This window comes from Emiliania huxleyi (assembly GCF_000372725.1).
Source record: "Emiliania huxleyi CCMP1516 chromosome Unknown EMIHUscaffold_197, whole genome shotgun sequence".
Lineage (NCBI taxonomy): Eukaryota > Haptophyta > Isochrysidales > Noelaerhabdaceae > Emiliania > Emiliania huxleyi.
The window spans coordinates 153,291-165,083 of record NW_005200623.1 but is presented as its reverse complement, the minus strand read 5'-3'; the positions used below and the strand labels follow the sequence as shown (position 1 = coordinate 165,083).

Below are 11,793 nucleotides of genomic sequence, written 5' to 3'. Positions count from 1 at the left end.
TCGTGCCGTATAACTGTGTGTTCCCCGAAAAGTGTGAGAACCGTCATTTCACACCTCGAAACCGCTAAGTCTTTTTTTCGCCGTCAAGCCGCTCTAGCGGCGCTGCGCGCCGCAAAGAGAGCGCGGCGCGTGCAGAGGAGCACACACTGCACACGCACGGTGAAGGCCGTCTCACGAGTCGGCGATCTGCGCCCTATTCACAGAATAAAGTGTGAACGGCGTCTCTTCACACCTCGACACCGTGAACGCCGTCCGGCGCCTTCTCACCGGCCCAAGGGCGCTGCGCGCCGTGGTAACGGCGCCGAGCGTGCAGCGCAGCACACGTGCGACACGCCACTCGCACGGCGTCTGATAAAACGGCGCCTCGAGCCCTATCCGGGTCGAAAAGTGTGAGAACCGTCATTTCACACCTCGAAACCGCTAAGTCATTTTTTCGCCGTCAAGCCGCTCTATGTGAATATCGTCTCTTCACGCGTCGAAGCCGCTAAGTCTTTTTTTCGCCGTCAAGCCGCTCAGACGGCGCTGCGCGCCGCGTTGAGAGCGCGGAGCGTACAGAGGGGCACACGTTGCGTACGCAGCGCGAAGGCCGTCTCGTGAGTCGGCGAGCCGTAGAAAAGATATGTTTTCTTTTTTCCCCTTGTTTTTTCATCGGATGGCACAACGGCGGAGTAGTTGTCAGTCTCTTGGCACTTCTCGAACATGTTTTTGAGCCATCTCGCCGCCGTTGGCGGAGCTGAGTGCCGCCGCGCACACGGCAAATGTCGCACTCCGTGGGAAACGTCGGCGGCAACGCCGAAAATCTTTTTTGAAATAAAACTCACCAGACAACAACGCCGTGTAAATGCCAACGAACCGTTTTGCGCTCCTAACCAACAGCAACACACACCCCGGCCGGAACTACTCGTCGGCGGATGTGGACCAGAGCGACGGCCCATCCGGCCCTCATGGGATGCCCGGCTTTGGCGCCGGCGACGACGCGTACGGCCACCCCGAGGGCCTCTTAGCGACGGCAACCGTCGTGCCGGTGGCGGTGCCGGACCCGGTGGCGGGCGTCTTACGCTTGCTGCACGGGGTGGTGGTGGCGCCTTGTGGCAGCGGCCCCGGAGGCGCGGCCGGTCGAGCCGGCGCTGACTCCTGACAAATGCGCACAATCTCGCTTCCGTAAGTGTTCATCTTGTCCATCCCGATGCCGTTGACGAGCTTGAGCTCATCGAGGCTCGTCGGGCAGCGGTCCGCAATCTTCTGCAGCACGGAGTCGTGCACGACGTGGTAGGGCTGAACCCCATCGGCCTGCGCCCGTTTCGCCCTGAAGGAGCGGAGCGCTGAGTAGAGGTTGCCTCCGCTTGCATCGCCGGCAGCCGTCTGCGGAGGCGCCGCGGGCCTTGGAGGAGGAGGGGCCGAGTTCGACGCTGGCTGCCGGGCGCCGCAGTTAACGAGCTCCGCGTACGCAGCGTGCGAGGTGTCGTGCATGTGTCGGATGCGCGACCGGATCGCGCCGTTGGTTCGGCCGAATCGCTTGGCCAGCCTCGCCACGACGGCGTTGACCTCCTGAGTACCGGGAAGCTCGCCATCAGCCTGCAGCTGCACGTGGCAAAGTGCGTGCCAGACCGCCTTGCTGTCGTCGAGAGGCCACTGGCCGGGCATTGCTGTCAACCGTGGCCGATTGGTGGCGCGAAGGGCGGCTGTCAGCTTACCGGCGAGAGCGCGAAAGAGAAATCGGAGCAGGCTTCGAGGCAAGGAAAAATGAAAATTTATAAAGGAAACTTGTTAAGGAGAGAAAATTTTTTTCTTTGCTTTGGCACGACGCCGGCTGGCGCTGTACGAGTTGCTCTCGCTCGCGGAGGAGCGTCGCAGTGTGCACCCACGCAACGCCTTCGCACGTCCACACCACACTCTGCGTAGCCATGGCATTTCACTCCGTGTGCGTGCGACTCGCACTCGCTCTCTTGCCCTCGCCGCCGCCTTCGCCGCCGCCGCCTTCGCCTCCGTGACTTCGGATCGCTTCCCCATTTCTCGCACTGCCTCGCTCGCCACGTTCGACAACAGTGCACCAGCGCTCGCTTTCTCTCGCTCCCACTCACGCTTCGTGCTTCGCTACTAGGTTCTTCGCATCTACTTGGAGTGGATAGCGTCTGCCGCCTCTCGCTGCTCTGTCCGCTCTGCCACCTCGATGCCGCGGTTGCGACGCTCTGATGCCACTCCCTAGATCGCAGCAGCTCCATCGCTCGTTGCACCAAGGAGCGATGACGAGGCGGCAGCATCGCATCGGCGGTGCCAGCCGTTGTCACGCTCGGCCATCTCCACCTCTCTCACCGCCGCCTCAGTCTTCGCCACCACGCGATCGCCTCCGGCGAGCCCGCAAGCACGAAGCCGGCTCTCCTCGCACTCGCGTCGCTCTCCGCCCCGGAGGGATGGCCAGTTAGGTCTAGCCAAAGTTGTGTGCGGTTAGGGTTAGCGGTTGCCGGAGCCGCGCACTCAAGTTAGGGTTAAAGACGTAGTAACACGCCGCGAGCGAGGGTTAAGCTAGGGTTATACGTCCCCCGTCCACGGCTCGACGGAGGGCTCAAAAAGCGATAAAAAGGGCCCTCCCGCCAAAAAAATCGCGCGCTGCGCGCGCAGGAAGAGAGAGAGGGAGAGAGAGTTATTGCCGCCACCCGCACGTACAACTCTCGCCCGGGAGAAAGTTGACGAGCGGAGCGAGGCAACTTTCCCGGGGCGAGCGCCGCGCGCGCGCGGAAAACGCTGTTTTTGCCAAAACGGTGGAGGCCGCCCCGCGCTGCCGCCCCATCAAACCCGCACCGCCTGAAGCCCTCGGGAAGGCCCTCAAAACGTCGACGCGGGAGGGCGAAAATCGCCTCGCTTCAGAGCCCGCGCGAGGACGGACCCCACGCCGCCCCACGAGCGACCCGCGCAACCCGCGACCAACAGCCGTGCGGAGCATCGGCAGGAGACGTCCGCAGCCCCAAGGATCGTCCTCGTCCGATAAAACCATCGACCACCATAACCCTCCCCGCGCGCGCTGCGAATCTTCAGGCCCTCTGCTCGACTTTGGACGACCGACTTTATTTCGGGTGCTAAAGCAGCTCGCACGGGCCCGTCTCGCCGTCCCCGCCCCCGCCCGCCCCCGCGCGGCAGGCCCGGCGCCGCTGGCTTCCCCCGCGCACCTCACGGGGCGCCATGACACCGCCTGCCAGGCGGCCTGCAGACAGTGCGCACAGCAGCTGCTACATTCCTCGCCTCCCGACGGCCACGACGCCGCCCCACCGCCGAAGCTCGCAAAACCACGCACGGCCCCGTCCACACCGCTCACCGGACGCCCGCTCGCGCCGCCCGCGGACCCCTCTCCCGCCAAGCCCGCCCCCTCTCCTAGCCCCTCCCAGAAGCCGCCACACAGGCCTCGCCTCGCCTCGCACCAGCCCAAAAATGAAAAGGCGGAGTTCTGGGGCTCCCAGGCCAATCCCTATCGATTTGCGAAAAGGAAGTTTTGGGGACCGGAAAACGTATTTTTTCTTTATTTCCCCACAGCGGGCGGACCGGCCTCTCAGCTGAGACCAACAAGCGAATGCAGTCTCTCTGCCCCTCTCGCCGCTATGCCTCGTCCACGCTCCAGCATCTCCTCCGTGCATACCTCCGGCGCGGTGCGGCGCCCTACCGCTCGCCGGCGCGTCTGATTGCCGCCGCGCCTCTCGGCGCGCGCCGATTCCGCTCCGCCGCCGTCTTGGCTGCCGCGCCGCCTAGCCTGGGCTGGATACGCTCCAGATCTTCGTTAGATGCGCCCGGCACCCGACCACCTCCCGCCTCGCCCGGCGACATCTCGGCGCGCGGACACTGCTGCTCGCAAGGCACGCCGGCGGGTCGCGCGAGGCGGCCGGCGGGACGCTGCAGCGGCTGCACACTCTGGTGGTGGACGAGGACACGCAGGACTCGATCGAGGCGGCGTCATCGTCTACCGGTTCATGATCGAGGGCTCGGTCGAGGAGAAGATTATCGAGCGCGCCCAGCGCAAGCTCTACCTCGACGCCGCCGTCATCCAGCAGGGACGGCTGGCGGACCAGTCCAAGTCGCTCTCCAAGGACGAGATGCTCTCTATGATTCGCTTCGGCGCGGACGCGGTCTTCCACACCAAGGGAGGCGGCGAGCCGACCGACGAGGACATCGAGGCGCTGCTGCTGCGGGGCGAGGAGCGCACGCGCGCGGACGAGTCCAAGCTCAAGGACCAGGCAAACTCGCTGGCCAACTTCACGCTCGACGGGCAGGAGCGGTCGATGTACGAGCTGGACGGGCAGGACTGGTCCAAGGGGTCCGAGGCGGCGACGCAATGGTCTCTCTCGCTGCCGAAGCGGATCACAAAGCAAAACTACGATGAGACGGCCCACCAGCAGCGGGCGGGGCTGCGCATGCCGAAGCAGGTCCAGATCCACGACTTTCAGTTCTTTGACGCGCGGCGGCTGCACGCGCTCCGCGACCAGGAGGTTGCGCACTGGCAGTGGAAGCAGGACAGGGTGCTCGCGCGGCGCGCCCGCGAGGAGGACGAGGAGGGGGAGGACGAGCTGACGCGCAAGGCGTCCGCGGCGGGCGTGCCGCCGCTGAGCGACGCGGAGCTCGACGAGCGGGAGGCGCTGCTGCGCGACGGCTTCTCGAGCTGGTCGCGCAAGGACTTCAACGCGTTCGTCAAGGCGTGCGAGCGGCACGGGCGCGACGACGTCGCGTCGATCTCGCTTGAGCTCGGCGATCGGTCGGAGAAAGATGTGGCACTTCCTAGACACTTCCTAGACGCGTCCTAGACACTTCCTAGGCGACCGGTCGGAGAAGGAGGTGGCCCGCTACGCGTCCGTCTTCTTTGCGCGGCAGCGCGAGCTGAAAGGGGCCATGAGAAGGCGAGGAGTGGAGCTTGTTTGCTGATGCGCCCACTCATTCATCAGGTACCGCGAGCTCAAGGACCATGACAAGGTGATGCGGCGGATCACGCAGGGCGAAGCCGACGCCACGTCTGTGTTCGAGCCGTGTTTCGTGTTGCGAGCTGTGTCTCTTCTTCATAGGCGAGGCCAGGAGCATCCTGTGTTCGATCTGCATTCCTTTCGCGAGCTCTGTCGTCCCTTTGCTGTAGGCGAGGCCAAGATCCAGCGCCGGATCGAGATCGCGAGTGCGCTGGCGAAGAAGGTACCGACACACACCCGCGGGTCGGCTCAATTAGCTGATCCTATCTCGGCGATCTCTCGGCGATCTCTCGGCGATCTGACTGGTTAGGTCTCGGCCACCGCCAACCCGTGGGTGGGGTTGCGCTTGCGGTACGACGACGCGCGCGGCGCGCACTTCACGGAGGAGAACGACCGCTTCCTGGCCTGCATGACCGACCAGATCATTGTGTTTGGTTTATCGTGCTTGTATTTTGTTCTGGTTTGTGTTAGGTCTGCATGACGAACCAGATCGGCTACGACCGCTGGGAGGAGCTGCGCGAGGAGGTGCGCGCGTCGTGGCTCTTCCGCTTCGACTGGTGGTTCCGCACGCGGACCGCGCAGGTTCTAGTTAATCATTAATAATTATTAATTATTAATATTACTTATTAATCGACTGGTGGTTCCGCACGCGGACCGCGCAGGAGCTGCAGCAGCGCGTGGACTACCTGTCGCAGCTGATCGAGGCGGAGATCGACGAGATCGAGGCCCCTCCGCGTAACGGCGCCTAGGACCAAGTCCAGAGCTTGTGAGTGGCTCACCAGTCGTTTGCCGGTAGGCCGCCGACGACGCCGACGGCCGGAAGCGCAAGGGCGGCGCCGCGAAGGGGCCGCCGGTCAAGAAGGCGCGACGCTGAGAACGGCGCGTCGGCTGGCGGGCTTTTGCCGCCCTTCATCTCTCGCGCGCGGCGGTTCACCCCGCACCCCGGGAGACCGCCGCGCAGAGACCAGACGCAGAGTCGAGTAAGTGCTAGGTTTTGTGGCATCATGTCAGCTGAATATTGCTGAACACTACCATATGCAAAAAGAATCTTAATTTCGCCGTCAACCCGCTCTGGCGGCGCTGCGCGCCACGTGGAGGGCGCGGCGCGTGCGTAGGAGCACGTGCTGCACACGCACCGCGAAGGCCGTCTCACGAGTCGGCGAGCCGAGCCCTATTCATAGCAGAGAGTGTGAACGGCGCCTCTTCACACCTCGAGCCGTGAACACCGTCCGGCGTCTTCTCACCGGCCCAAGGGCGCTCCGCGCCTTGCTACAGCGCCGATCGTGCAGCGCAGCACACGCGCGACACGCCACTCGCACGGCGTCTGATGAGTCGGCGCCTCGAGCCCTATCCGAGTCGAAAAGTGTGAGAACCGTCATTTCACACCTCGAAACCGCTAAGTCATTTTTTCGCCGTCAAGCCGCTCTAGCGGCGCTGCGCGCCGCAAAGAGAGCGCGGCGCGTGCAGAGGAGCACACACTGCACACGCACGGTGAAGGCCGTCTCACGAGTCGGCGAGCCGAGCCCTATTCATAGCAAAGAGTGTGAACGGCGCCTCTTCACACCTCGAGCCGTGAACACCGTCCGGCGCCTTCTCACCGCCCCAAGAGCGCTGCGCGCCGTGCTAACGGCGCCGAGCGTGCAGCGCAGAACACGCGCGACACGCCCATCGCACGGCGTCTGATGACCCGGCGCCTCGAGCCCTATCCGAGTCGAAAAGTGTGAGAACCGTCATTTCACACCTCGAAACCGCTAAGTCATTTTTTCGCCGTCAAGCCGCTCTAGCGGCGCTGCGCGCCGCAAAGAGAGCGCGGCGCGTGCAGAGGAGCACACACTGCACACGCACGGTGAAGGCCGTCTCACGAGTCGGCGAGCCGAGCCCTGTTCATAGCAAAGAGTGTGAACGGCGCCTCTTCACACTTCGAGCCGTGAACACCGTCCGGCGCCTTCTCACCGGCCCAAGGGCGCTGCGCGCCGTGGTAACGGCGCCGAGCGTGCAGCGCAGCACACGTGCGACACGCCACTCGCACGGCGTCTGATAAAACGGCGCCTGGAGCCCTATCCGGGTCGAAAAGTGTGAGAACCGTCATTTCACACCTCGAAACCGCTAAGTCATTTTTCCGCCGTCAAGCCGCTCTAGCGGCGCTGCGCGCCGCAAAGAGAGCGCGGCGCGTGCAGAGGAGCACACACTGCACACGCACGGTGAAGGCCGTCTCACGAGTCGGCGAGCCGAGCCCTATTCATAGCAAAGAGTGTGAACGGCGCCTCTTCACACCTCGAGCCGTGAACACCGTCCGGCGCCTTCTCACCGCACCAAGGGCGCTGCGCGCCGTGGTAACGGCGCCGAGCGTGCAGCGCAGCACACGTGCGACACGCCACTCGCACGGCGTCTGATGACCCGGCGCCTGGAGCCCTATCCGGGTCGAAAAGTGTGAGAACCGTCATTTCACACCTCGAAACCGCTAAGTCATTTTTTCGCCGTCAACCCGCTCTGGCGGCGCTGCGCGCCACGTGGAGAGCGCGGCGCGTTCGTAGGAGCACGTGCTGCACACGCACCGCGAAGGCCGTCTCACCAGTCGGCGAGCCGAGCCCTATTCATAGCAAAGAGTGTGAACGGCGCCTCTTCACACCTCGAGCCGTGAACACCGTCCGGCGCCTTCTCACCGGCCCAATGGCGCTCCGCGCCTTGCTACAGCGCCGATCGTGCAGCGCAGCACACGCGCAACACGCCACTCGCACGGCGTCTGATGACCCGGCGCCTCGAGCCCTATCCGAGTCGAAAAGTGTGAGAACCGTCATTTCACACCTCGAAACCGCTAAGTCATTTTTTCGCCGTCAAGCCGCTCTAGCGGCGCTGCGCGCCGCAAAGAGAGCGCGGCGCGTGCAGAGGAGCACACGCTGCACACGCACGGTGAAGGCCGTCTCACGAGTCGGCGAGCCAAGCCCTATTCATAGCAAAGAGTGTGAACGGCGCCTCTTCACACCTCGAGCCGTGAACACCGTCCGGCGCCTTCTCACCGCCCCAAGGGCGCTGCGCGCCGTGCTAACGGCGCCGAGCGTGCAGCGCAGCACACGCGCGACACGCCCCTCGCACGGCGTCTGACAAATCGGCGTCTCGAGCCCTATCCGAGTCGAAAAGTGTGAAAATCGTCTCTTCACACCTCGAAACCGCTAAGTCATTTTTTCGCCGTCAAGCCGCTCTAGCGGCGCTGCGCGCCGCAAAGAGAGCGCGGCGCGTGCAGAGGAGCGCGTGCTGCATACGCACCGCGAAGGCCGTCTCACGAGTCGGCGAGCCGAGCCTGTTCAAGTCATAAAGTGTGAACGGCGCCTCTTCACACCTTTAGCCGTGAACGCCGTCCGGCGCCCTCTCGCCGCCCCAACGGCGCTCCGCGCCTCGCCAGCAGCGCCAAGCGTGCAGCGCAGCACACGCGCAGCACGCCCCTCGCACGGCGGCTGATGAATCGGCGCCTCGAGCCCTACCCGAGCCGAAAAGTGTGAGAACCGTCTTTTCACACCTCAAAGCCGCTAAGTCTTTTTTTCGCCGTCAAGCCGCTCTAGCGGCGCTGCGCGCCGTTTGGAGAGCGCGGCGCGTACAGAGGAGCGCGTGCTGCAAACGCACCCCGAAGGCCGCCTCATGAGCCGGTGAGCCGAGCCCTGTTCATAGCATGAAGTGTGAACGTCGTCTCTTCACACCTAAGCACCGTGAACGCCGTCCGGCAACTTCTCACCGCCCCAAAGGCGCTCCGCGCGATACTAACAGCGCCGAGCGTGTAGCGCAGTACACGCGCGACGCGCCCCTTGGACGGCGTCTGATAAAACGGCGCCTCGAGCCCTACCCGAGCCGAAAAGTGTGAGAACCGTCTTTTCACACCTCAAAGCCGCTAAGTCTTTTTTTCGCCGTCAAACCGCTCTAGCGGCGCTGCGCGCCGCGTGGAGGGCGCGGCGCGAAGGGAGGAGCACGCGCTGCACACGCACCGCGAAGGCCGTCTCTTGCGTCGGCAATCCGCGCCCTATTCACAGAATAAAGTGTGAACGGCGCCTCTTCACACCTCGAGCCGTGTACGCCGTCCGGCGCCTTCTCGCCGCCCCAAGGGCGCTCCGCGCCTCGCAAACAGCGCCGAGCGTATAGCACAGCACACGCGCAGCACACCCACTGAGCGCCATCAGTAAAACGGCGTCTCAAGCCCTATTCGAGTCGAAAGGTGTGAAATTCGTCTCCACACCTCCAAACCGCTAAGTCTTTTTTTCGCCGTCAAACCGCTCTAGCGGCGCTGCGCGCCGTGTGGAGAGCGCGGCGCGTACAGAGGAGCACGTGCTGCAAACGCACCGCGAAGGCCGCCTCGTGAGGCGGCGAGCCGAGCCCTGTTCATAGCAGAACGTGTGAACGGCGCCTCTTCACACCTCGAGCCGTGAACGCCGTCTAGCGCCTTCTCGCCGCCCCAAAGGCGCTCCGCGCCGCGCTATCAGCGCCAAACGTGTAGCACAACACACGTGCGACTCGCCCCGTGAACGGCGTCTGGACAAACGGCGCCTCGAGCCCTATCCGAGTCGAAAAGTGTGAGAACCGTCTTTTCACACCTCAAAACCGCTAAGTCTTTTTTTCGCCGTCAAGCCGCTCTAGCGGCGCTGCGCGCCGTGTGGAGAGCGCTGCGCGTGCGGAGGAGCACGTGCTGCACACGCACCGCCAAGGCCGCCTCGTGAGCCGGCGAGCCGAGCCCTGTTCATAGCATGAAGTGTGAACGGCGTCTCTTCACACCTAAGCACCGTGAACGCCGTCCGGCAACTTCTCACCGCCCCAAAGGCGCTCCGCGCGGTACTATTAGCGCCGTGCGTGCAGCGCAGCACACGCGCGACGCGCCCCTTGCACGGCGTCTGATAAAACGGCGCCTCGAGCCCTATCCGAGTCAAAAAGTGCGAGAATCGTCTCTTCACACCTCGAAGCCGCTAAGTCTTTTTTTCGCCGTCAAACCGCTCTAGCGGCGCTGCGCGCCGCGTAAAGAGCGCGGCGCGTGCAGAGGAACTCACGCTGCGTACGCACCGCGAAGGCCGTCTCTTGAGTCGGCGATCTGCGCCCTATTCACAGAATAAAGTGTGAACGGCGTCTCTTCACACCTCGACACCGTGAACGCCGTCCGGCGCCTTCTCGCCGCCCCAAGGGCGCTCCGCGCCGTGCTAACAGCGCTGAGCGTGCAGCGCAGCACACACGACGCACGCCCCGTGAACGGCGTCTGACAAAACGGCGCCTCGAGCCCTATCCGAGTCGAAAGGTGTGAATATCGTCTCTTCACGCGTCGAAGCCGCTAAGTCTTTTTTTCGCCGTCAAGCCGCTCAGACGGCGCTGCGCGCCGCGTTGAGAGCGCGGAGCGTACAGAGGGGCACACGTTGCGTACGCAGCGCGAAGGCCGTCTCGTGAGTCGGCGAGCCGTAGAAAAGATATGTTTTCTTTTTTCCCCTTGTTTTTTCATCGGATGGCACAACGGCGGAGTAGTTGTCAGTCTCTTGGCACTTCTCGAACATGTTTTTGAGCCATCTCGCCGCCGTTGGCGGAGCTGAGTGCCGCCGCGCACACGGCAAATGTCGCACTCCGTGGGAAACGTCGGCGGCAACGCCGGAAATCTTTTTTGAAATAAAACTCACCAGACAACAACGCCGTGTAAATGCCAACGAACCGTTTTGCGCTCCTAACCAACAGCAACACACACCCCGGCCGGAACTACTCGTCGGCGGATGTGGACCAGAGCGACGGCCCATCCGGCCCTCATGGGATGCCCGGCTTTGGCGCCGGCGACGACGCGTACGGCCACCCCGAGGGCCTCTTAGCGACGGCAACCGTCGTGCCGGTGGCGGTGCCGGACCCGGTGGCGGGCGTCTTACGCTTGCTGCACGGGGTGGTGGTGGCGCCTTGTGGCAGCGGCCCCGGAGGCGCGGCCGGTCGAGCCGGCGCTGACTCCTGACAAATGCGCACAATCTCGCTTCCGTAAGTGTTCATCTTGTCCATCCCGATGCCGTTGACGAGCTTGAGCTCATCGAGGCTCGTCGGGCAGCGGTCCGCAATCTTCTGCAGCACGGAGTCGTGCACGACGTGGTAGGGCTGAACCCCATCGGCCTGCGCCCGTTTCGCCCTGAAGGAGCGGAGCGCTGAGTAGAGGTTGCCTCCGCTTGCATCGCCGGCAGCCGTCTGCGGAGGCGCCGCGGGCCTTGGAGGAGGAGGGGCCGAGTTCGACGCTGGCTGCCGGGCGCCGCAGTTAACGAGCTCCGCGTACGCAGCGTGCGAGGTGTCGTGCATGTGTCGGATGCGCGACCGGATCGCGCCGTTGGTTCGGCCGAATCGCTTGGCCAGCCTCGCCACGACGGCGTTGACCTCCTGAGTACCGGGAAGCTCGCCATCAGCCTGCAGCTGCACGTGGCAAAGTGCGTGCCAGACCGCCTTGCTGTCGTCGAGAGGCCACTGGCCGGGCATTGCTGTCAACCGTGGCCGATTGGTGGCGCGAAGGGCGGCTGTCAGCTTACCGGCGAGAGCGCGAAAGAGAAATCGGAGCAGGCTTCGAGGAAATGAAAATTTATAAAGGAAGCTTGTTAAGGAGAGAATTTTTTTTTCTTTGCTTTGGCACGACGCCGGCTGGCGCTGTACGAGTTGCTCTCGCTCGCGGAGGAGCGTCGCAGTGTGCACCCACGCAACGCCTTCGCACGTCCACACCACACTCTGCGTAGCCATGGCATTTCACTCCGTGTGCGTGCGACTCGCACTCGCTCTCTTGCCCTCGCCGCCGCCTTCGCCGCCGCCGCCTTCGCCTCCGTGACTTCGGATCGCTTCCCCATTTCTCGCACTGCCTCGCTCGCCACGTTCGACAACAGTG

At 64.0% G+C, this 11,793-nt stretch overlaps 3 protein-coding genes across 3 annotated transcripts; 1 reads left to right on the top strand and 2 right to left on the bottom strand.

Annotated features, from left to right (window-relative positions):
* Window positions 1-942: 942 nt before the first annotated feature.
* On the bottom strand, window positions 943-1,644 carry EMIHUDRAFT_233809 (hypothetical protein; the record flags this gene model as incomplete). The annotated part of the gene is made up of 1 exon (XM_005781952.1): window positions 943-1,644. One exon carries the CDS (start codon window positions 1,642-1,644, stop codon window positions 943-945), a length of 702 nt encoding a protein of 233 aa, XP_005782009.1.
* Window positions 1,645-3,956: 2,312 nt separating this feature from the next.
* Window positions 3,957-5,972, top strand: EMIHUDRAFT_468537 (hypothetical protein; the record flags this gene model as incomplete). Its single annotated transcript, XM_005781951.1, has 7 exons — window positions 3,957-4,735; window positions 4,796-4,815; window positions 5,108-5,160; window positions 5,248-5,364; window positions 5,409-5,519; window positions 5,600-5,662; window positions 5,734-5,972. 7 exons carry the CDS (start codon window positions 3,957-3,959, stop codon window positions 5,809-5,811), a joined length of 1,221 nt encoding a protein of 406 aa, XP_005782008.1. The 3' UTR covers window positions 5,812-5,972.
* A 4,568-nt stretch (window positions 5,973-10,540) lies between these two features.
* Window positions 10,541-11,228, bottom strand: EMIHUDRAFT_365837 (hypothetical protein). Its single transcript, XM_005781950.1, has one exon. The coding sequence runs from the start codon at window positions 11,220-11,222 to the stop codon at window positions 10,695-10,697; it is 528 nt and encodes a 175-aa protein (XP_005782007.1). The 5' UTR covers window positions 11,223-11,228; the 3' UTR covers window positions 10,541-10,694.
* Window positions 11,229-11,793: the final 565 nt, after the last annotated feature.

Excerpts from the sequence above, each read along its gene's own strand:
- EMIHUDRAFT_365837 (XM_005781950.1), bottom strand. The coding sequence starts at position 11,222 with ATGCACGACACCTCGCACGCTGCGTACGCGGAGCTCGTTAACTGCGGC.